Here is a 27,074-nt window from a genome sequence, read left to right as displayed (position 1 = left end):
TTGATATCTTAGTCACATTTTGACAGATTAAAATAATTCTAATGTAAGTAAAGTGCTATAAGAATTATTTAAATTTTAGCCTGTCCCCAGCACTTACTGCTCCCAATCCTAACTTTATGTAAGTTCCTATGGTCCCTGAATCCAGGAACAAGCCCCTTATCATCCAAGAGCACCTGTCCCTGTCCCACCGACTCCCAGTATTTCCATCTCCAAAGACCACTGGATCAACCAAACCATATGTAAATGTACAATTCTTGTTGGAGGAGGTCATCCTGATGGCCTGACCCCCGGTTGACCCTCAAGCTGGACTCAGACAATCAGGAAACTGGAGGCTCCTTAACCTCTCTCCTGTCCTTGGAACGAATGTTCTACATAGTAAGAGCCATTTCAAGGGTGTAGACTTGAGAGACTAAGGTGTTGTTAAGACCATGTGGACTTTGTATGTGACTTGAACCCCATTAAAGCCGCTATATAAACGCTTAAGATTCTGGTGGGGAGATGCAGAGATCTACTCATCTTGCGGCCACCCAAGACAAGCCTGAAATGCAACTTCCCTTGCTTCTTAAAACTGCCACCTGCCAATGTGGAGGGGTCTGCTTCTCTCTTCTCCATCTCTCCTTGCCCTCTATGTACAGGGGCTGGTGAGCAAACCAAGAAATTCTTGGTTATCCCAACAATTTTCTTCCTCAGAGCTGTCACCAGTGTGATTTTTAATATTGCTGCATTATACAAATCTATGCTTTACAGTATCTAATATGTTCAAATTGCCCCAAAACTAATGTGAAAAAATGACCACACTAATAGGAATATAATGATGATTACACTCTTAATTGCATCCCTTTGTTTCTTATATTTATACTAGAATTCTGAACAAAACAATCCAAAATATATTTAAGATGTTCGCAACTGTCACCAAATTGTTGAGTGTCTCAAAAGGTCTACAAATAGTTATGAAAATACATTTACATGGTCCGGGGTAAAAATTCAGTTATCCCCCACTTTTTGAAAGTTCGTGTTACACCGATTTGCTTTTATAAAAGACTCACAGTAGTACCTGTTTCCACTAATGGAGAGATATCCAAAAAAATATACTCGCTTTTACAAAAAAAAAGGTGAAAAGTGAAAATAGCATTCAGTGTTTGTTTTGCCACAAAATATAAATATATATTCTTATTCTCCCCTTTTTATATAAAAGGTAATTGTCAATTTCTACACTGACATGTTCAGAATGAATTATCACTTTAAATGGTGATATTTAAAAAATTATATGAACTGATGGAAACCTACATTTCCAACCAAAATGCCGAGGTTCCATATCAACCACAGTGATACTTGTACAACTGCCCTATATCTTCCAAATCTGAGTAGTATGATTATCTTCATTAATCCAGCAGAAAGCCAATTTTCTAAAAAGTCTAAACTGAAATATTTCAATTGTAGTCTTCCACTTAAGTTTTATTAATAATTAATTAATTATTAATAATTAATTCAATCACAGATTATGAAACTGGAACCATAATCAGGTAATGACAATTAAAAACTGATCTCCTAGTTATATGTCCATACAACCAATAAAATAACCCAGAATTATTTAGTTCCATACAAAACCTAAGTATTTCTCCAAGAGAAAATGAACAACACTAGATTCACACGTCCTTAGGTTACAAAATGGAAATGGATACATCTGAAGGATGTCCTTAATAAATGATTGTAGGCCAACCAAAACAAGAATTGAATATTGACTCATTAAAAGCCAAATTGTCTGTTACTGTTGTCATTGTTTTTAAGCAAAGTTTTCATCAGAAGAGACAACACTGGGGCATTTCTCTTTGGAAGAATGTGATACACTTATTTAGTTCATTCCTGTGTGGCACAACCAGGCTTCATTCACATTATTCAAAAGAGCACATTAAGCACAAGCTAATATTCATATTTCCAGATTATGAGAATTGGTTGCTCGACTGATTCTCAATGGCAAGTAAGAAGAGGGCTGAAGAGAGAGCATCATTTTTTAATAGAAATTTCTGGATAAATAAAAATCATGTGTTGTAAATATATCTCCCTTAAAAAAAAAATTAGCATGATCAAAGCATCTACCAACACATGCCAAACGCCGGGCATTCAACTATGAGATTGTCAACATCAAAGCCAAATAGAATGAGTTCCCCAAAGCAAAAGAAGAAAGTAATTGTTAGTTAGACTTCCGCTTGTGGCCATCAGAAATGTTACCTTAATTTGGCCTTAATGACCTATAATCTCTTTTAGCATATGGCTTTTAAGACTGCTATTATTCAGCTTGATCTATGGATATAATGGAGCAGAACAGAACTGTGGGTATAATTAAAATAAGTTCCTGTAAAAGTAGAATATGTAGTACGTTGCTAATGTGTAAATGACTAAATCACTTAATTAGGTGAAATGAAGTGCACTTATAACCACAGATACTTAAACCGAATCATGATAATGTTGTGTATATGAATATATTCTTCAAAAAATGTTTATTAACCAAGTAGTAGGACAAAGAAATACAAAGAGACTAGGGCCTGCAAAACGAATACTGGTGAACGTCAGATCCTGAATATAAATTGATTAAACAAAACCTAAATTATTGCTGTCAAAAACATCAAAAATCATCACGGAAGATATTTTCCTTTAAAAAAAAAAGCTAATTTTGGTAGCAATTGCATATAAGAATGACCTAGTGCCTTGATCCTGGCTCCTAAGTTTTATTTTGATACAGATTCTCTTTCATATTGCTAATTGAGGGACTTAAGAGTAGGGGTAGGAGGTGAATGGAGACTAACATCTCCATACGTATTCTGAGTTAAAATTATGCTGGAGGATGGTTTTGTAAAATAATAAAAATAAGTACATACATGCACACATACATAAATCTTTTGTTCTGGGTTTTGTCATTTCATAAACACATATAAGCATGGCGTCTGATTACATGAATGCACCTTCCTGGTTGTACCAGGAAAAACATGGATGTTAAAATTCACCCAAAAAGGCTGCTCCCTGAAGCAAGATAAAGAAGCAGACAAGCACAGCGGGAAAAGAGTGTGAAGTGCACATGTGGGGCCTTGATTCAAAACACAGCTGCTGGATCTAATTTTAGGCCAACTGGCCTTGTCAGTGTCTCTTAACAAGGAAAATTTCCCCACTGAATATTTGAATCTGTAAAAAAAAAAAAAAAAAAATCCACATAATAATATTCATTAGTTAACTTATCTATACCATTGCTGCTGTTTTATACTGAAAATATGTAATGCAACCTATCACTGAGAAGCCCTTAACCAGTGCTGTGAACGGTATTTCAGTTAAAAGTTTTATTCCAAAGAAATGACCCATGAAGATCCAGAAATTCACGGGCCCACACAGACATCTATGTGGCAACTAACACGAGACTATTCATATGCTCAATAAAGGAATCCAAGCGTTTGTGAGAGCTCCATACATGAACTTACACAAATGAAGTTGTGGGTTTTTCACAACTAATTAACAGTATTAACTGCTAACATCCATTGAGCTCTTACTGTGTATAAACCAAGGGCCAAGTGCTGTACTTGGATGAGTTCATCTGATCTTCACAACCCTACGAGGTAGGTCCTATGAGTAGCACGATTTTTTGGATCAGGAAATTCCATCAAAAGCTATCAAATTCTCTCAAAACCTCTTCACAGCATTTAGGTGACTGAGGGACATGAATATTTACCAATAAGTAGTCATCTCTGATTTTGCTTTAACCCTCTTCAAGGAAAGTATAAATATAACAGTTTCAACACAATCTCATACACCCCCAAGCCCTTAAGTAAATGAAATAAAAAACTTCATTTCAGTTTATCAAGAGCATTTGCTGCCACTGTCAAACAGCACATTAAAGCATTTGCATACTAATGTATCTCTTAACTCCCTTTATTTTTCAAGAAGGGAAGGACATAGGAAGTTTGTAATGTTCATAAAGTAATCTCTAGATCCTTATTCTCAAAATTGTATCCAAAACACTAAAATCTTCATGATACGTGAATTTTCCTATAGAAAAGTGTCCTTATCCTTCATCAGACTCCTAAAGCATTCTATGGCTCCAAAAATGTTCAAATTCCCTGCCCTTCACCCCCTGGCCCTAGCCAAACATTGAGCATCACATTTCCCCTTTGCTTGCATTGCTCCATTTCTAGTCCTGGAAAACAACTTGTGATTTGCAAAGTTCACAATTGCACATACCCTTCCCCCAGCTCAAATCGTTCAACCTTCTGTCTAAAGATTCCCCACTCATCCTTCAAGGCCCAACTGACACGGCGGCCTCGATGAAGGTACCCTGGCACTTACCTCTACTCGCAATAATTCTGATGTCCTAGTGGTGCCCCATACATACATGTGTTTTTTGTTTTTTGTTTTTTTAAGATTTTTTTATTCATTTGAAAGAGAGAGAGCACAAGCTGGGGGAGGGGCAGAGGGAGAGGGAAAAGCAGACTCCTTGCTGAGCAGGGAGCCGGACTCAGGGCTCGATCCTAGGACCCTAAGATCATGACCTGAGCTGAAGGCAGACGCTTAACTGACTGAGCCACCCAGGTGTCCCTACATATGTGCTTCTAATGGAGACTTTACCATACAGTAGGATATGTTATGTAAACATTCTTCTCCCTCAATAGGAACTCCCCAAGATCAAGAACTGTGGTATTTATTATCATTTTTAGTATCTCAAGGATTTGACACAGTCCTTCACATAGTGAAGGCTCAATAAGTTTGCTAAACTAATTGATAAATGAATACATTAACAAATGCTATAAAAATAACCAATTAATGACTAATAACATACTGTATGACACAAAATACACAAGTAAGGAACAATTTTTCCCCATGATAATCTTCATGCCTAATATTTATTTATTGATCTGTTTATGTCCATCTTGGTTCCACAAAGAATCTGATCTACTCCTTACCACATTCTCTCACATATATATTATTGTCACAATTTTCTTCTTTTATTTTTTTTAAAGATTTTATTTATTTATTTTGAGAGAGAGAGAGTACAAGCGAGGGGGAGAAGCAGAGGGAGAGGCAGAAGCATACTCCCCGCTGAGCAGGGAGCCTGATGTGGGGCTGGATCCCAAGACCCTGAGATCATGACCTGAGCAGAAGCAGATGCTTAACCAACTGAGTCACCCAGGAGTCCATAATTTTCTTTTTTTAGTTCAAGTTGTAATGTTTAAATAGTTTGTTCTGCATACAAAAGTAACACATGCTTACTATTATGCTATTTTATGTATATTAAATACATTTTTTTAAATCAAGAAAATAGACATCATCCATGCAAGAAAATGTATGCATGTCCTACTTTTCAAATGAACATTCTCACTCTCTGAGATTTAGAGTGAGTTGTCCAATATCACAGAGCCAATAATAGAGCTAAGAGGAGAAGCCCATCTTTTTTACACTTCCGTCTAAAATATATTTCTCTAGGCTGAAGGTCTGCAGACCGTGCCCTAGCCCAACCCTGCAATATCCACCTGCTATCTGTTTGGGTAAATTAAGTTGTACTGGGATACAGTCGTGTTCTTTGGTTTACTTGTTGTCTACAGCTGCTTTCACACTACAACAGCAGAATTCAGACAGAAAGTGTATGGCCCTCAAAGCCAAAAATATTTATTATCTGGTTCCTTACCGAAGAAGTTTGCTGACCCCTACCCTAGTCTATGTCATTCTAGTTTCAGAAACATGTGTTTATTCTGAAGTCTTCAATAGAGAAAAATGATTTCGTCTTTTCAGGAAAATTGCTTTTTTAGATGTTAGACATACAAGAGGTAAAATGGTCAAATCCATAACATAAGGAACTCAGTATTAGCATATGTTTTCTTTTAAATTTTAGCTTTATACAATCAAAACATCAAAACGTATATCTGAACCAGAATGCCCTGCCAACAACCGAAATATTTAGTAGAGGAAGCAGAACCATGGAAGGCACTGGGTAACCTCTGGATGAAGAAGTTTGCTTGCCAGCACTTACACAGCCTTTCCCTCATTTCCCTCCTTTTGGTCTGTCCAAGCCTACTCTACTTGGCCTCAAGAATAAAATTCACCCAATGGTGCTTCCCAAATTTCAGTTCCACTTTCTTGATTTTTTTTGCCATGACTAAGTACTAACTGAACATGTATCTAGTTAATACTTTTCTTTATAAATAATGACTTTAAAAACTTTAGCATTCTCCACAGAATAATATCTATAAAATCCGGGCCTAGTTGCGCTGGTTACATTTTTTCTAAAACATATTCAATCACAGATAGATATTGATAGACAGCAGTCAACCAGACAGGACAGACACAACTACTGAAATTAAAGAAGTCTCCATGTTTTCTCCTTCTCCAGCTATGAAAAAATAATCATCAGCAGTTCAATATTCCTTTATGTCATTTCTCTGAGAACTGTCTCAATCACTCTTTGCTTAACTCTTATCATCTATAAACTCAAATACCTCAGAGAGATGCTCTGGGGAATAAAAGTTAGTGAATAAAAAGCTTGATCCATGATGCAATGTCAAAAATGGCATGCCCCCTCCAGAATTTGATGTATGTGTTATATGAGGTAATATATGTGAAAAAACTTTGTGAACTGTACTCGCTATAGCTATTTGTCAGGAGTTTGCTCATAGAAGAAACAAGGCAGAAGATACAGAACAAGCTATCCTCTTGGAGTTCAAACACCTGGATTAACCCAAGGCTCTGCCCCCACTACCTCTATGACCTTGGACAAGTCAGAGGATTCTCTGAGTCTTGGTTTCCTCTTTGGTGAATTTTGGATGACCAGATTTCAGGACTTTACATAAGATAATGACCTAAGAATGCCTAACATATAGTACTCAGTTACTCAGAGCTATCCAATTCCTGATTGGAGAATATTTTATCTGGTAATAAATTTCACGTGCAAAATGTAATGTGAAAATACAAAAAAATTATAATATGATCATCAGAAATGTATATGACTTTGAAAATCTGATGAATGAACACAAAAAGAAAGAAGTGTGGTGACTTCCAATGACAATACTATGACTAATCTTAAAATGATCCATGACCCCACAGAACTATCATTCCTTTTAATCAGTAGATTCAAATTAAAATATATATGCATGTTTATTAAATCATTTATTAAGCAAATCCAGTATTTATTGAATTAAAAGAACTTTCCATTTGGATTAGGAGATCAGAGAAAGCCTCTGCAAAAATGGCATTTCAGATGAGATCTGGATGGAGTTTGTCAGCAAAGATTAAGAGAAGAGGTGCTCCAGAGCTTGTGCAAAGGCCCTGAATCAAGGAAAAGCTTGGCAAAATCCAAGACCTAAAAGAAGTCCAATGCAGTCTGAGTGAGGACAGCATTAGGAAGGAGTCAAATGAGGCTGTGGAGGTACCTCTGAGATATGTTAAGGACTACAGAGGTTTTTCTTTAACACTGAAAGTGTTTATACGAGTGAAAAACACTGACATTGGGAATGAAATGCTCATTTGACATTTTTTAAAAACTCACTCTGGCTGCTTTGGAGTATGGATTCAACAGGAAATAAGTGGAAACATGAACATTAATTGGACCAGACAAGACATGACAATGCCTTGATCTTGACTGGTAAAAGTAGAGGTGGAGAACAGAATTCCATGATGATTAGATGGGGAGGAAGGAAGAGAAAGGAAATCCAAGGTGTCCAGATCTTTAATCAACTAGGTTATGCCATTCCTAAGATACATACATGTAGAGGAGGCATGTATTAAGAGGAAAGGCGGAAACGAAATATAACAGAGAACTGGCTCTACGACTGACACTGAAAGACAAAAAAGAGACTAGAGCAATATACATGAGAGCTCTTATCTTGGAAACAGAGGAGATGACTTAGGAAGAAAATACATGAGAATAAAAGTAGACATATACGGACTGCCTAATATATGTTGGACATGGATTAAGTACATAGCAAGTATTATCTTGCTGAATTCTCCCAACAATCTGTTTGTATCCATTTTACAATAAGGAAACAAGGTCTCACTGGTAACAACTGGATGATAACCAACCCCATCTGATTCCAGATTGAGGCCTCTCAACAGAAGAGGTAAGATTCCTGAGAGATTCAACTTACAGGTAGGCAGAAGAGCAGCCAGCAAAGGAGAGGCAGAAAAAAAAAACCACCAGCAAAATGTGGTATGGAGAAGCCAGATGCCTAGAACTTTCACCAAAAAGAAATTTTTTTTTTTCAAAACACCTAAAAGAGAAAGAGAAGTCAGGGGAAAGGACAGATATCCTAAAAAGGAATGGCAAGTACTTAGACAGCAGACTTCTCATGGGCTACATGGAACTCAGAAGACAATAGAATAAAATCAACAGAGTAATGAGAAAAAACAAACATCAACCTGGAATTGTGTGCCTTGAAAAATTATCTTTCAAGGAACAAGAATAAGGACATTTTGAATAAACAAAAATACAAGAGCTGACCTTTAACATCCCTATTCCAAAAACCTTCTAAAGGATATACTTCATCAAATATGAAAACAATCCCATAAAGAAGATCTAAAATGCCAGGAAGTGGTGAAGAAATTAGTAAACTGGTAAATTTAAACATTGTCTATAAAATAATATCTAATTGATAGAAAATATCTTATGTTTATTTATTTGAGAGAGAGAAAGAGTGCAAGCAGGGGGTGGGAGGAGGGGCAGAAGGAGAGGGAGACAGAGAATCTTAAGCAGACCCCATGACCAGCACGGAGCCTGATGTGGGGCTGGATCTCACAATTCTGAGATCACGCAAGAGCCGGACACGTAACCAACTGAGCCATCCTGGTGCTCCAGTAGAAAATATTTTAAAGCTCAAAACAAAAATACTCTAAGTAGGGAGGGGAGTGATAGGAGGAACAGTATTCTATGGTCCTAAAATTGTTTCAATGGAGAATTAAGACTATAGACAAACTTTAGATCTTGACAGATAACTATGTACAGTAAAATCTCAAAGGTAACCACTAAAAAATAGAAAAAAAATTGCAAACAATGAGGGGGGAAATAAAGCAAGAAACAAGCAAAACATTAATCAATTTCTTTAAAGGAATGAGAGGAGGGGGGAAATGTGTATAAGAAGCAATGCAAATGGAAACAAGAATTGAGATGACAGTAATCATAGAACTACCACGTTGCACAATTCCAAGAGGCACATTTATAGTCTATGGAAGTGGCCTAAACTGAAGTACAAAATTAAATAAATGGATTTAAGTAATTTGACATTACCTGATTAGATTAAAAATAAAATTCAGCTGAACGCAACAACATGGATGGGTTGAAAAACAAAAGTTTAAAAAATAGATATGCTAGACAAATACTAGCCAAAAAGAAAGTGGGATAACTACACTAGAACAGAAACAAATAGACTTTAAGACAAAAGAACAGAAAGAGGATGACCACATACAAGCGATAAAGAGCTTAATTAACCAGGAAGATCTAGCAATTCTAAACTTAAAAGCATGTAATACAATTTCAACATGTAAAAAGCCAAAACAGAAATGCAGAGAGAAATCTGCAAAGTCACCATCATAGAAGATCATTTCAATGCATTTCTCTCTATGACAAACACGTCAGGCAGACAAAACATTAGTGAATGTATAGATGATTTTAAGGCACAATTAACAAGCTTAAATTTCTGGACACATAGAGATCCTTCAATTCAATAATAAGAGGATACACATTCTCCTTAAGAAAAGAATGGAACATTTATGAAAACCAATGAACTAAAACTGACAATAAAGCAAGTCTCACAAAAGCCAAAGAACTGTTGTCACATGGAACAGTTCTCTGACAATTAGATTACATTAGAAGTCAATAATATGGGATAAATAACACATTCATTTGTAAAATTTCCAAGGCACCAATAAATATTGCAAAGGTCAAAGAAGAAATTATATTGGAAATTTTCAAATAGTTATAAATCAAATATAATGAACATGTTACCTATTAAAACCTACGGAATACAGTGACATCAGTACTTAGAGGGTTATTTTACAGCCTTGAGTTCTTATATAAAAAAAAAATGATGAAAATTTAATAAGCTAAGTGGTCAAGTCAAGAAATTAGAAAAAAATTTCAGAATAAACCCAAAACAAATAGAAGGTAGGCAATAATAAAGATTATAACCTAATTAAGTAGAAAACAAACACAGACACAGAAATAATCCATAAAGCCAAAGTTGATTTTTTTGAAGACTAATAGATGAGAAAAACCTCTAGTGATCTTGATCAAGGAAAACACAAATAAAATCAGGAATGATAAATGAAATTTAATTATAGAGTCAATAGAGATTAAAAAGCTAGTAAGACAATATCATGAACTTTATGGTAATCAATTTAAAAATTTATATGAAATGGGAAAAATGATATATATCATTTATGTATATAATTTTTTTCATATATATGATTATAGAACTATCTGAAAAAGAAAGTAATATTCTCATTCTCAATACTTTTTATTTAAAAATTGTATCGGTGGTTAAAATCTCACATCAGGTTCAGATAGTTATATAGGTAAGTTCTACCATACTCCAAGGAAAAGATTATTTCAACCTTATACAGACTCTTCTAGAGAAGACAGAGTGGAAATGTTCCCCTATTCATTTCACAGGTCAATATAAACTTGTAGCCAAAACTAGACAAGGACAGTAAGAGAAGAAATATTATATGCCAATCTTAGTTATAAGCATAGATAGAAAATATTAGAAAACTGAGTCCAGAATATTATTTTTAAAAAAGTAATACAAATACATCATGATCACATTAATTTTATCCCAAAAATACAAGAGGGGTTTACCATAGGGAAAAATGTAAATGTCACTCACAACATAAACAGATCAAAGGGCATTTAAAAATAATAATTTAAATACGTAGAAAAAGCATATGGTAAAACTCAATACTATTCATGATAAAACTCTTAGCAGAATATGCATAGAAGGAAACTCAATTAAGTATTTACCATTATCAATGTCAACAGGGAAAATCGGGAAAAAGACAAGGATATCCACTATTGCTGTTTCTACTTAACAGTATACTTGAGGTCCTAGACAGCACAGTAAGATAAGAAAAGGGGGGGGGGGGGGGTAAACAGCCAAGTATAGGGGTTTCAAAGGAAAAACAACAGAACTGTCATTACGCACACATGATATGACTACCTATAAGGAAAACTCTAAAGAAAAGACAAAGACATTTTTAGAATTATTAAGAGAGCAACATTGCTGAATATAAGAATCAATATACAAAAATCAAGTGCATTTATATATACCAGCAACAAACAATTTGAACATTTAATTTAAAAAAATCAAAAATAATAACAAAAAACAAGGTATCTAAGAATAAATCATCAAAAGACATGTACAACCTCATGGAGAAGATTCTAAAACCTTATTTTGTGATACCAAACAAGACCTAAAGAAGTGAAGAGATACATAAGTGGAGAATCTTGTTAAAAATATATTAATGCTCTCCAAGTTGATCATTAGTTTCCATGTAACTTCAATAAAATCCCTAAAAGGCTTATGAAAGACCTTATTTTTTTTTTTAAAGATTTTATTTATTTATTCGACAGAGATAGAGACAGCCAGCGAGAGAGGGAACACAAGCAGGGGGAGTGGGAGAGGAAGAAGCAGGCTCATAGCGGAAGAGCCTGATGTGGGGCTCGATCCCATAATGCCGGGATCACGCCCTGAGCCGAAGGCAGACGCTTAACCGCTGTGCCACCCAGGCGCCCCTGTGAAAGACCTTATTAAGCTTATTTTTAAAATGCTATGGAAGAACATAAGCCCCCGAAGAGCCAAAAGTAAAATGTGCACACGTGTGACAAAAGAAGGAAGAGGACTTCACCTATCAGATACCAAAATACGGTATAAAACGTTACGATAATATGACACTGAGGCAAGGGTAGACAAACTGACCAATAGATGAGACTAAGACTCAGAATGGGAGACCTTTACAAATATAGAAACTTAAAATATTACAGAAGTGGCATTGTGGATGCCTTGGGAAAGGAGGAACTTTTTGATAAATGATTCTAGAACAAATGGCTATAAGACATTTAGGGAAATGGTAGAATTGGGTCCATACTTCCCAACAAAATCAACCCCAACTATATTAAAAACTTGAAGGCAAAAGTCAAAACTATGAAAGCCTTTTCAGAAGAAACATATAAGGGAATATCTTTATGACCTTGGAGTAGATATGAACTTTCCAACCATGACACAAAACATGAAAAGGCACAGAAAAAAAAATCATATGAATACATTAAATTTATGGCTTTCTGTATAGGTCATAACATAAGGGAAAGTCTTTGCAGCATGTATGACTGAGAAATAATTATTATCCAAAAATGTATTAAGAACACCTACAAACCAATAGGATAAAAACAACTCAATAAAAAAAAATGGGGGGTGGGGTAAGACTTCAGGGGAGAACAAACACAAATAATAAATAAATACATACATATTAGATGTTTAACCTCATTAATTATCAGGGAAATGCAAATTAAGACCACAATGAGATACATTTTACATCTTATACTGACTAGATTGATACAAATCAAGACATCTGATAACACCAAAGGTGGGCAACCATATGCATCAATAGTGATCTTTTAAGCTGCTACCAAGTGTAAATTGGTAACAAACTTCGGAAAACAATTTGGCACTATCTTGTCATTTTGAACATTTGCATAACTCTACAACCCAACAACACAGATATCTACCCTACAGATATCAAAAAACATGATCAAGAGCACTTCAAGAGATGTTGACGACAGTGCGTAGTTTCAAAAAATGGGAATCAAGCCAAATCATTAACTTAATTATTAACTAGAAAGTGCATAAGTAAATTGAGGCATATTCACCAGCAGTGAAACAAACTAATGTTACATATAACAACATGGACAAATATTAAACACATAATACCAAATGAAAAAAGCAAGTAACACAAGACAGTGGAAGAATGTTACCATTTTTTTTAAGATTTTATTTTATTTATTTATGTGACAGAGAGACAGCCAGCGAGAGAGGGAACACAGCAGGGGAGTGGGAGAGGAAGAAGCAGGCTCCCGGAGGAGGAGCCTGATGTGGGGCTCGATCCCGGAATGCCAGGATCACGCCCTGAGCTGAAGGCAGACGCTTAACGACTGCGCTACCCAGGCGCCCAAGAATGTTACCATTTTTATACTCTCTATCAAGTAAAACCAAACAACATATTATTCAGAAATACATATACATGTCCTAAAACTACTTTAAAAAAAAAACCAAAAAAGAAAAAGAGAGAGAGAGAGAATATTTGCCTCTGTCAGGGAAGACAGGGGGATGTGGATAAGAAAGGAACCCACAAGGACAGGCAAATGTTCTGATTCTTACGTTGAGTGGTGGGTCTAAGGGGTCTTCATTCCATCACTAAACTTCATAATTTATATTACTACATATTATTTTGTAGGTGTCTAGCATTATAAGATCCAATATGTTTTGAAATATTTGGTTGGCGTCAGACTTAAAATAAAAAGGGTATAGGTGGAAGGGATTCAGAGGTAGCCAGTGTAGACAGCAATTGACAAAACTCTTGCTGTGCAGGAGGGCAAGAAAGAGATTGGTCCTCAGAAGGGAATGTGAATGAGAACAAGAGTTTTTGCTTGGTTTGTTACATTTTGGTTTTGTTTTTAATTATGAAATATTTCAAGCATAGAGTTGTTAAACCTAACATTCCACCATTTTTTTTCCAAAAAAAATAAAGCACTGCAGATACTATGAAAGCACTCTGCATGTCCTCCCCATCCCAAAAGAAAAGTAATTATATTTCATCTTACTTTTTAACGAGAATTGCTAATGCATGCCTAGATGCTGAAGGAATTCTCCAGGGGAGAACGTGTGAGTGCTCTCCACTTACATCAACATTACCCTACCAACTCGTCAGCGGCCAGGCACATGCTCTAAGCAGTTATCCACCTGGTGCAGACGGGCCCGTGACTCTCTCCTTTCAGCACCCTTCGGGGGAAGAACACACAGAGCTCTTGGATCATGGAGCCAAGTATTACCAACTGGCATTGAAGTCAGGATCTAACCCATACTCACAGCATTACCCTAATACTTTAACTAGCTGGCTTAAGCAAAGATGGAAAGGAAAGAAGGGAGGGAGGGAGGGAGGGAAGACAGGCTATTTTTTCTTCAACTTGAACAGTAAATAAAACAAAAGAATGGTGGTATTTTTCCTAACTAAAAAGGATTAACAAACACACTGGTTCGACAGGTGACTCCCAATAGTAAACAATAAGATTACTGAGAACATGGAGGGAGGGGGATGGACAAAGAATGAGGTGGTCAGAATAAAAGAGGGAGGTCTTCATTAGAAAAAATGGAGGAGGACTCTTCCCTGGGACTTGTAAAAGCGGGAAGCTTCATTTTGTGACTAATCAAAAGTGAACTGATGATTTTCCCCCAAGGGCCACCTCAGACAAAATACAATCAGATATTAGTGTTTCGATCTCAGACACAGTATCGTATAAACCAAACCCCCCTCCTATGCTCACCAGCAAAGACACTCAACAACACCTCACACACATGCTACTTGATACCTGACTTCAGGCATTCAAGGAATTCCACAGATTTAACCAACCCATCATAATGCTGACTGCTATTAAGGACAGAAGTTACAGGAAGCCTAAACAGTGCATAATTACTGATGACCACTGAATAAGAAAGAAGGATCCCTTTTGCCTGGTTCCTCCATTCCCACCTCTGCACCCTCTCTCAAGAGAATTGCAAAATCAATCTACCACTTGCCTCAGAAAATAAAAAACACTTCTGTGGTACCTGGTTCCTAAAAAAGCAGTGGGTATCACAGGGCAGTTGAATTAGGTCTTCCAGTTCCTTTTAGGAGATACAATAGATTTCCAAGTATTAAAGTTATGGAAACTTTCACCAAAAAAGAGCAAGTGCCCAGTATGAATGCTCCCTCCCCAATGAGCTAAAGTTATAGACAGCAAATAAAGTCGATAGTCAATTCTCTGACCACACCACCCATGCTGTAGGACCAGCAAGCAGCACCATGTCTCATCTGGATTGCTGAAGCCTCACAACTGGTTGGGGCCACTCACACCGACTACCCTTGAGCTCTGTGTTCTGGGCTGCAGCCAGAGTGTTCCCAGGCACAAATGTGACTGGCAGCACACTGCAAAGGCACCCCATTCTTCAGCCTTGCAAGGTCTGGCCCCTACATTTCTCCCCAGGCTTGCTCAGACCATGCTCTAGCCCCGTCGCCCAACCACCATGTCCAGCTCTCCCTGCTGGAACGTATCCCCCCTCCCCGATCCTGCCAACTTTGCCACTTCACTATCCCTCCATCCCTCACACCTCTGTTCGGGTGTGCCAGCCTCAGGGAAGCTTCTCCCGACTCCTCAGCTTGGTCAAATATCCCCATGGCAAACTTGTCCAATGCTTAAATGTAGACTTGATATTTCTTTGGTTGATTATTCAAGTGAATGTCTGTCTCCCGCATTTAGGCAATGTAGGAACAGATCTATCTCGCTCACCATTTTATTTCCAGCACTCGGCATGGTATCTGACACATGGTAGATGCTCAATAAATAATTATTTAATTTTAAAACTAAATGAATAACTTTCCTGCACATAAATTGTAAGGATAAATATTAAAAAATTCAAGTGTGAAAATAAAAAAGATAATCATGCATATCTAGTGTCCTTGAAGTAAATGAGCATTATCTATAAATCCAAAACTCTCATTTCTGCTCAAAAAGGACAACTGGAATGTAATTATCATTGCCTCCCAGAGAATCTCTGGTACTAAATTTGAAAGCACATTCATAACAATACTCTCCCAGGTCCAATTTCCCTAATCATTTGAATCCATTCTCCTTCCTTTATACTCACATAGAATACACATGTACACAGATTCCAGGATTTCTATGCTGCAGTTGGAAATGTGAAGACTTCACTCAGTTATTTTTTAAAGTATCTTTTCAAGAAGTCTAATTCTGTATGTCAACATCACTTATTTTTAAAGTCCGTTCTTATGGAATCGGTTTAGAACTTCCCCCTCACAACAACAAAGTCATGCTTGCTCTGATTGCAATGCTAACGTTGATATTTGTTCCTCTTTACATCACCACAGCGTCTAGCTCTGTAATTTGTCTTGGTTCTCCAAAACATGTACTGAACGAATGAATGAATGAGTAAATGAAAGTTAATAATTCTCAAGAATTCTATTGTTATTCCAGTGAAATACATTCGCACTGGAAAAAAATTATATTCATTCATCCCTTTCACTTTCCAAAGCTTTCAAAATTCTTTACACAATCAGCCCTTATAAACAATGATGGAATTTTTTTAAGTCAAGTTAGTTAAAGTAATTGTAGAATATTTCTCACCTTATCCAATGCTACCAAAATTACTAAGGATGAAAGTGGGACAGTGCAAATGTACATCGCACGTATGAGAAATAATTCTACACAGGCTGAAGAGATAAACTGAATAAGAGGTTAGGAAAATCAGGGGGAAACACTGTGTCAAAAGAAAATTAACCTTGCGGCTAAAGGTAACGAGATGAAGAATCACAGTGCCCACAAGAGTAGAAAGACATTCAATGGTTCGGGATACCAGTTAGTAGACAATGGTGGTCAAGACGGCACACAAAAAAGAATGATTATTCAAACAAGGACTGAAATTGATGTTGTTTGGTCTTTGCTTTCGAAATTACAAAACTGGGTTACGTATGAAATTGTTTAGTCAATCTTGAAATATTACTACTACCTGAGGACCAAAACTTTTCCTCTCTGAGTTTAAAGTTGTAGCATTCCAAAATAGTTCCACTGTGAATCCCTTATTTTTGAAAGTGAAAGAAAAGTTTTGGGGATACATAGGTTCATAACTGACATTCCTAAAAAACAGATCTAGAATATTCTCTTTGTTATAAAATCTTGTTTCTACAATGTAGCAGATACAATCATGCATTAATAAGTTCTTCCTAAGCCTATTCCAACCATCACTTGAATTTTTGGCTCCTTGTAGAAACTGAAAGCAGGTGTTACACACTGAAATACTTGGATGTCACAGAGAAAAAGACACTTTGATCCGAACTCATCAATACTTGAGGAGAGGATAGTATTTTTATTTTTTTCCCCTATTTGTGACATAATTACAACAGATTTTAACCAAAGGTGTATCTGGCCACTCCATAATGTTTTTTACAAACACTACATAAGTTTCGGCTAGGATCACAATATCTTTGAGAATGTTTTTAAATGCATTTCTGAATGTCTAATAATGGCAATAATAACTATCACATTTCCCTCCTTGCTTCTGAACCAAAAGATGTGGCACTGGTGAGGGTGATGATAGTGATAATAATAAAAATTATAATGATGAATTCTTGCAGTCTGAAAATATTGTTAAGTATGGTATAAGATCCCTACTAAAGTTCACTGGAAAGTTTCAAAGTATTTTTTTCAGCTTTCAGATGCAGGCTCGCAGGTTCTCCTGCTTTGTCAATATGAAGCAGCTATTTTTTTCTCCACAGTAGCTATCATTTTGGCTCAAGAAAATTTTCATAGCTGAAAGATATAATAGAAGAGTCTGGACTGGGAACATAAAAACCATGATTTCCATCCTGACCCTACCATTAAAAACAACATACTTTTGGAAGGAACTGAATTATAATCATTAATACCCCCAAGGAAATCCTAAAAGCAGGAAAGAAAGAAAAAAAAAAGGGGGGGTTCCAAACTAGGGACACTGCAGGTGGAATTCCTTGCAGGTGTCCAGACCAGTGCTGACTCCACAGCAGAGCTGAGGAGCCTCTCTTTCTGGAGATCTCTTTAATCCACCCTTTGCAATAACCTTCCTCTGGGACTGCTTCACAGGGATCTTGACACAAAACGCTCAGTCCCAATGTCCCCATGTGTCAAAATGCTTCTCCTTGCCTTCAAGGATCGGAACTGATTTGTCCACGAAGCCTTCATTACTCATTACCCTCCAAAAGAAATAATTTCTATTTGTCTAAACTCCCACTACATAAATGGCACTTGTCTTTTGGACACTGAATATTAATAATGTATGTGGTTTTCTATACTTTCCTGTCAGAATCTATGCCCTCTCGGGGCAGGACCTATCTCCCATAAGTCCTTCTCCATCCTATAATCGCTAACACAGGGGTTTGAGCATAGCATGTACTAAAAATATCTATTAGATGAACCATCAATAAGAATTATGATAGGCAGATAAGTAGCCAGATAGAAATAGCATTCTATCTCTATTGCCAACATATTAAAACCTAGGGGGGTAAAATAGAAGCTATGCTGCAAGTCTCCAGATAGGGAGAGGAATAAATATACCTTTCTAAACCATACATTATCAATTTTTACTCATCATAAGTAGATATAAGACTAGTTGCTGACAAGGTACATTGGTATGTGCATGTTTTCATGTCTCGCTCTCCAACATTTCACCCAGCATCAAACTGCAGTGTCCAGAACTCTTATTTCCATATTCTCCTTTCTATGAGCTAGGTCTTTTCCTAGTTTAACAGTCCCTAAATATCTTGTATTTAAGTCTTGGCTTGGGAAATTTGAGATTAAAAACCTTCCATTTGGATGCTCTGCAATTCAGCTAAGTACCTCAAAAGGGAATGTTTAAATTAATGGAAGATTAAAGCAAGGAAGAACATTCTAGAAGGTATTCTGTAATGGGGCTTTGTCACCACCTTCTCTTTTTTATTGGGAAAATAGTCTTTTCCTGGGGGGCTGAAAGTTTATACGCCAAACATCAGTCCAGTTTAACTATTTAAAGTTAAAAATGTCAGAGGAAAAAAAAAAAGTTTGTAATGGAAATGCTGACATGCCATGAAGTAAGGAGGCATAAGCAGGTGCTCCTGGAACCCAGGGTCATAATTCAATCAAGCTGTATTTTGACGTCATCTGCTCCAGAAAAAAGCCAAATGGTTTATGAACAGCACCAGAACCCCCAAGATTAAATTACAGCCCTGATATTTAATCATGGGTCTTACTTTGTTATTTTTAATAACACAATACATTTTAACAGTTATTCGTCAACTGCCTTAGCCAAATTAGAACACGTGATGACAAGTGAGCCAGATTATGATGTCCATCTCTCATAATCTAAATTTTTATTATTTTTTCAGAAATGGTAGATTATACACATTTTCCTCCTCTTAAGAAACATACAGTTGGTATCAACGGATTGAGTACAAACCTTAATTAAAAGCAGCATGGGGTCCGTGACCAGCGGGTCAGGACATCTGTATTTGTGTCCTATTATAGCCAATAACCAACTGTATGATTTGGGCAAAAGACATTTAATCCTCCCAAACCTTGGCTCTTTAGCTAAAAAATAACAGAGCATCTCTAAAGTCTCTTATAAATCTAAATTTCTATAAATTAGCTATTTTAAAATCAATATTGTGTAGTTCCTTTGAGATTCCCTAAGGATCTAAATGCAAAAATTTTATAGCTGAAAAGTTGATGAATTTTTAATTCAATTAAAATGACTCTGATCAAAGAGGCATTTGAGTACATGAGAATTTGTAAGCTAAAATTTTTAGAGGCAATCAGCAAATGAAACAGGTTCTTTAAAAAGTAATGTACAAATACTGCTGAACATGTGAAGAGTTGTTTGCAAAACAAATCAATACGGGCACCTCCAACAATGGATTGCAGTTAATAAACTACATATAGTAATTACCACCAATGGCAGTCTAGAAAGTCATTCATTAAATGTTAATTGTCACACAAAAGTACAAAAGCATCCATTTGAACAATCTTGTGGCTGCACCTTTAAATAAAATACTTCCTTACGGTCCTGAAATTCATCCATATAAACTGATTTTAAACACACCTGGGTATTTGATATGCTGATTAACTGGGCCTTTATTTATTTTGGAAATGAAAGTAAACATGACAACCTTTTTCAACACTTCTGCTATTCCTCTGAGTCGGACATTTAAAAATAGTATATATATTGCTTATAACAAAGCGTCAACCAATCTTCTCTAAAGATTAGATGAGTACCTCTCAAACATCTCTCTCATAAGCATTAAGAGGCATATGGTTCAGAAGTGTCCACCTAAAACTCATGTGCAAACTCACCGTTAAGTCTAAATGGGCTCGCGGATTTAGAAAATGGATAACCCAAGTGTAAGCTTGTAAATTTTGTGGTCATTCTCGAAAATTTCATTCAGAGTAATAAGGAATCATTGACACAAATAACCTTTAAAAAAACATAACCCTATGATGTGCTTTACTTTCTCTAGTACTTAGTGCTATCTAATGAACTTGGAATAACACCTGGTCATAAAATATAGCTCATAAAATAAAAAAATAAGGAAAGGGGGATTTTTTTCTGCTCCTACCTAGCTTCATTTTGATGCTATATCTGTGCAAGATCTGACTTACTCAACATATAGATTTATATTCTAAAGGTTCGGCCAAGAACATTTTGGTTCAAGACTTGTAAACTGAAGAACATTTCAAAACACACCATGTTCCTTATTAGGCAACTTGAGATCTGTTATCTTGGCTTATGGGAACAGATCTAAATAGCATCATAATACTAAACGTTGAAAATCACAGGCCTGGGGCCACCAGGACTCAACTCTGTGCCTTGGACGAGGTTGCAAACTTCCAATATAAAATGTAGTTTACCATTAGGAGTAAATGTTTGATCTGTAAAGCTTACAAAATTACTTTGTTTATCATAGCAGATGAAAGCAAAAAGGAATAATTTTAAGCTCAAAACAAAACTGTTTATATGACAGTCTTTACTGCTCCATGATTCTAAGCATTTAAGACAGATTCGAGCAATTAACAGCATAAACTTTCATTACATAGTTCTATTATATATGTTTATGTGACTTAGCTGTTCATCTGTTATTTAAGTGATTTTCTCATTACAATAGTAGGGAAAAGATAATTTGCTGATGCTGTCAAAAATGTTAAGCATTTCTGTCTCAACAGATCTTGGATCCCCACGCTTGTTTAATGCATTTTATTTACTTAAGTCAGTGTCAGATAGAGTACTGCTTCTTCCTTCTGAATTTAGAAAACGTAACATTTTAAGCACATGTCTGGTAATAGACACATCAAAACTTCAAAACTGCTTATTTTAGTGATGCAGATGGAGTTTAGGATTATTGTTCTTGAATATTAAGTTTCAAAGATCTAACAACGAACTGCAAAAACTTTTTTTTACAGTTAAAAATAGTAAATCTTTATTTTTTAGATATTAACAGAGGAGGCTCAATTACCTCAACTTTTGGTTGGTTGAGGTACATAAAAATAACTGAAAACGAAGTATTTTCGTGACCCATGCGGACTGTCTATTCACAACAGAATGAATGCACAACTTTCAAAAGATCTACTATATTCTCTTCATAATAATAATAATAATAATAATAATGATAATAGAGAAACAGACCAAGTGATATTGCAATCCAACATAAAATAGAAAGCCAGCTTATCTGGATACTAAGGCAAGAAAAATATCACGGTTTATATCATTATCTTAAATATGTTTTTAAAAAGTGTTTATCTACTCTAAAGATCAGGAGTAATATTACATGCCAAGGCTCAATAATATATTCTTATGTCTACATGATCTTGAAAAATAATCTATATCAGACTATGTGTGTATGTGTGAAAAGGACATTGAGTTAGGCAGACCTGGGTTTAAAACCTAATTCATTACTGGCTGCTTTGAGAGCATGTCATTGAAAATCTCTGAATCTCAGTTTCCTCATCTATGAATTGAGCATAGTAATCCTTGCATCTCATGGTTCTTGGAAGGAGTCAAAACATACAGTAAATACAAGGTGCACGGTACGCCACTTGACATATTAAGAAGCACTTCTATTTTGTCAGTGTCCTATCCATCTATACCCTATTATTCAATCTTGCAAATAGTCACAGGGGAGGTCAGGTAAAAGAGAATGACCAATAATCCAAAACACAGTTCTAAACCTTAAAAAGCATTCAAAGGGCACATGCACATGCAGAAGCAGTATCAGCACACACATCCTATACCCTATTATGCGACACAAATTATAGAAAAACACAGTAGTAAAACCAGAGTTATCCCCATAAAGGATGTGCAGAGCCATAAAGAATTAGCAAATCAAAACTTGTTTTTTAGAATAGCAAATAAAGGCACAGGTGAGAACCTCAGTTTTCTTTGGCTGTACAAGGAAGGCACTGGGCTGTCTATTCCTAGAGGGTGGCTATCCTCAAAATTCTATGATTCTAATATAATGGGTTTAATGTCACTTTACCTATTTTTAAATCTATTAAATTACTCTGCTCTTACAAAAAAGCCATACCACCACTGTGAATTGTACTACAATAGTAAGGCTGTTTTAAAACACACACATACACACAAATACAGACACACACAATTAAATGATTCGACTCAACAAATGCCTGTAAGGAGAGATCATTTTTTTTTCACACCATAACCATGAACTCAAACTGTAACGGACAGAAATGAATTCCGGATGCTGACCATTTGAATTTTCTCTGTGATACAAAAAGCACCCGTTGGATCCATTTTTTTTCGCCCTGAATTTACTAAATTGATGTGTCATTTTGGTGTTATGTGGATAGAGGTTAACTAAACTGTACGAACGTCAAAAAATGTTTCTCCTCTTCCAAAAATGACCACGACAGGGATGTGGTGCATTTTACTGCTGCTCTTAATTGTTCAAACACCCATTCATTTGGCAATCTTTAACGAATACTGAACACCTAAGTAAAACTAAACAGTTACGGGGGAAAAAGCTCAACTTTTAAACTGAGAGAGGAAGATGTAGTATCCATCACAGACTAACTGTAAATACATGTAACAGATGTGACCAGGGCTGTTCTTGAGTATAGATCATTTTAGTGGCCCAACTCGAAAACTACTTTTTAAAAAGATGCCAAAGCTAGTATGTTTCTCTTTTGCTCATAAAAGACTCAAAGGTAAACAGTCTTTTCGTTACAATCAAAAATTTACCCCCATTCATCAATAAATTATAGACTCTAGGTGCATTTTTTTTTCTTTTGGTGACTTTGCCACCCTACTTTTTAATGAGCATAATTTTCCAATCATCCAGGGATGTGTATGCTTTTAGTTTGTTTTAAGATCAATGATATAACGGATATTAAATCCCTTTACATAAGTTACCATATAGGTTACAACTATTTCTTAAAAATAATTCCAGAGCCCACCAATTCATTCTGTTAAGGTCATCGAAGCTCTGAACCATCATGCCTGAATTGTTTTAGTGCTCTCTGCTGAACACCTGCAAACATCAAACAAAAACTGCTGGTCCTTTCCTGGGTTGACAAAAGCCTTTCATGTGAAAAATGCTCCCTGGGAATGTCAGGCTATAGCTCAGGTTACATTCCATTCTCCCTAGCAGCCTCACCATTTCTTAAGGTGGTAGGGAAAACCATGTTTGTGAAATGAAAGATTAAAGGGAATATGGCCACTTTATTTTCATTCCCACATTGCAAATCACGATGGAGCATCCCATATTAATCAATTCAAAAGCTATTGGGAACTTTAAGCATGAAATATCACCATGCCTCACTTTGAAGAAATTTGGCTGGTTTTGCAAATATGAACAGTTTACTTACTTATAGTTTTGGTCTTTTTTTCTTAGACCCAAGTTTCAAAGCTACCCATGAAAGGGACATCTGAGCCTACTCAAGACAATGGATATTAACCTGAAATAAATTTATATAATTATTTCTCTGTCCAAAGTTTCCTAATTCATCCTTCCAGTTAAAGGGCAAAGTGCAGTTTTCCTGATTCTTCTATTTGATATTCTTTAAAAGAGATTTATCTTTGTTGTAGAGTGGAAATATAAGCCATTTTTTTCACTAATAGCCCTGTGTTCAAATACGTCTTGAATAGATGAGAAAAACCAACACTACAATCTGTACTCCATATATTATAGTCACCATCATACTGCATTGGATGAATACCCTGCATTTTCAATCCAGCTGCCAGAACAAAATAGCCACTACACTTTTTTACCTTTACAAGTAAATATTTCGGCCTGAAAACTGCAACTGTGGTACACTGTAACTTAAAATTCAACACCTAAAAATAATTACAGCATCTTTATTAGAAATATCACAACACATCTCACTAAGAATGAAATCTCTTCTAGGATTATGTGTGTGTGTATGTGTGCTTGTGTGTGTTTGTGTGTGTGTGTATTTGTCTCACGAACTGTGTAAGTTCAATATATAATCACTTACTAAAATGCATTAATACATATTCATCATTATCCAGCCTGTACTCTCTGTAAACACTTAAACATCATAGCAAGGACTTTATTGAAATGTGAACACAGAAAAGGGACCAGATGCACAGTTGTCTTTTTAAATGTAACACAATTTCATGCTTCTAAATCACTTTACTTTATTAAACCATACCTAAACTGATACACTTAAGTTATTCCAAATGTGTCAGTTTTCACAGAGTGCAAAAGAGTTTTTTGCACTTTGAAAGCAGTCTATCTCTGGGCCTTTCTGACATAACCTACTTTTAGATTTAAGCTGAATACACATTTTCTTAAGTAAAATCATGAAGAAAATTACTGTCAGAGATAAAGTTAGTTACTGTTTTGATACTGTCTAACATGAAAAATTAATTTGTCCACAAGAGATACTTGTACTGATCTTTGCTACAAAGTTGTGTGGAGAATACTACACCAAAATTTGGAAGACATAATACCAAGACAACAAAAAATGTTAAGTCCCTAAATGAAAAATATAACAGGGTCTAAGACAGCAAAACACAACTATACGGTCAATAGTACTTTTAATTAGAGTGGACCCCCAAATTTAAAAGATAAAGTAGATCTATAGGAGGCATCTTATATTCTCTAATATTATAAATCAAATTATAGAGATAAAACTTAGTCTTATGGGGGCCAGAAGAAGTAACTCATTTAGAAATGAGCAACTTTTAAAAGCCACTAATTTTATAGAAGCATACCAATTATACAAATCATAAAGGTGAACAGATTTCTTTCATTGCCAGAGCATCAAATGAAAATTAAGAGATGTGAAATTATATTCAATAGTTAACAGAAAATTCCACTGGCATCTCACAGCTAAAAGATGTCAACATTTAACAGTCTGACTTAAGAATGGTACTCTGTCTAATGTAGTGTTATTTACCACTGCCAGAACTCCTAAAATACTGCAGCTGCTTAAAAAGCATAAATGGATTTAAGCCTTAAACCTAAAGGATAACAGGAAACCATGTATGCCTCCTTTCTATATGAAATTTACTAGACCAAAAAAAAAAAAAAAAAAAAAAACCACAACACCACCACCATTTTAAGTGAATATCATATTTTCAGTTTTCACTTTAATAAGAGACCTTCAGGGAGTCCCCTATTAAAACTCCTCCTTAGATGCCAGATAATCATTGCGCACACAGATTCCTTTGTGAATAGCGCTAACGTCTTTTTTAAGCATCACCCAAAGACCTTTCATTTATAAAATGTAAAAGTCCTTCCAAATTTGCAACTTTAAATATAGCAAAAATTCACTGCACAAGGAAATGCTTAGGGAAAAAAAATAGCTAAAGCACCAAAAAGAATATTTTAAAGATAAATGAATTCATATTTTGCTTTCAGAGAGCAAGAGCCTCTCTATTTACAGCTATGGTTTACTATGAAGCATTCATCTGCAAAATTAAGTGCTCACTTCTTTAAAAGGATTAATTATACATAGTACCTAATAATTAATATTATTTACAAAGGATTTTCCCTTTTTTTTGAGAGTGAGATTTTTCCCTGTATTTTCAAATAGGGAAATAAATTCATTTTCCACATGTCAACACTGGCTTTATCTTCACATGTTTGATTACAACTGTATTAGAAAATTGCTTTTAAATTAAGTAATGGCATTCTGAGACAGTTTCCTTGATTGATAAAAAAAAAAAGCCTATTTTTAATTTTGCAAAAGATAACATTTTGTGTAAGTTATACTACTGATGGATAATGAAATAACCATATCATTACAGGCTAAAATTTCAATGACTTTTTCAGAACACTTCAACAGAGCCAAAAATATACATTGAGTGAATAAACAGCTAAGAACATTTAACTACACGCTAAGAAAAGAATTTACATACTTGAGCCAGTAAAATGTCCACTCGCCAAAGAAGTTGGTCCATTTTTCCCACTGCTCACAGGAGGTGAAAACATCTAAAAGAAACAAAGAAATATTACTGTCGAAAAGAAGACATTTGTGCCTTCAGAGTTTGTCAAAGATCTTTCATACTCTTACCAAATAGCTTAAGAGTTTATGCTAAGGATTCATTTTAGTAAAATACATCACCATCCAACTTAAAACTGAAACAAGCATAACATTACCAGTCACACACCCCCCCCCCCCCCATTACCACTCTATTCCTTCTTTTTCCTCAGGTTCATTAGATTGCCAGCACTAGGCAATACTGCTACACTTTAAACAAACACAGTCCCCATAATGTTATCAAGATTCAGGTTGGAGGGCAGCGGCCTCTCTAGAAAACACTAGTTTTACAAAGGAGAAGAACAAAGTTGTTTGTTTGATATTGAAAACCTTGGCCATAAACGTGGCAATGTCCATTTCCATCCCGTATAGGATTTGCCTGTCATATGTGAACCCAAATAAATATAAAAGTGCCACCTGCACTAAATTCTCATTTCGTCTCTAACATGAAAGCAATTTGTAGCAAGACTCTCTCTCTCTCTCTCACTCTCTCTCACTCTCTCTCTCACTCTCTCTCTCCAGCATTTATTTCGACCCTAATTGGTTTCCCTCTTCTTCGACGTATCTAGTGGATAATGCGCACCTTCCCTGAGTCAGAGCCTGCAAAAAGCAAAGGAACGAATGGAGAAAGTGCAGCAAGCAGAAAGGGGGCTACAAAGCTGCCTAGGGCTACGTTTCCTGGCAAAACTTCCGAAAGCCATTTCTCCAGAAGAAGGTCCAGAAGAGCGGCAGCAGCAGCAGGAGCAGCGGAGGCGGCGGC

General features: G+C 35.8%; 1 protein-coding gene across 7 annotated transcripts in view; it reads right to left on the bottom strand.

Annotated features, from left to right (window-relative positions):
* The window catches only part of TCF4 (transcription factor 4), a 346,179-nt gene that overhangs the window by 317,207 nt on the left and 1,898 nt on the right, over positions 1 to 27,074 (bottom strand). For all 7 annotated transcript variants that reach the window (XM_040632487.1, XM_040632484.1, XM_040632490.1 and 4 more), the window contains exon 3: positions 26,193 to 26,265. In XM_040632487.1, coding sequence (XP_040488421.1) covers positions 26,193 to 26,265 — 73 coding nt within the window. The remainder of the gene's footprint in view (positions 1 to 26,192; positions 26,266 to 27,074) is intronic.

This window comes from Ursus maritimus, unplaced genomic scaffold (assembly GCF_017311325.1).
Source record: "Ursus maritimus isolate PB19 unplaced genomic scaffold, ASM1731132v1 scaffold_18, whole genome shotgun sequence".
Taxonomy (NCBI): domain Eukaryota; kingdom Metazoa; phylum Chordata; class Mammalia; order Carnivora; family Ursidae; genus Ursus; species Ursus maritimus.
This window is presented reverse-complemented; position numbering and strand designations above follow the sequence as displayed.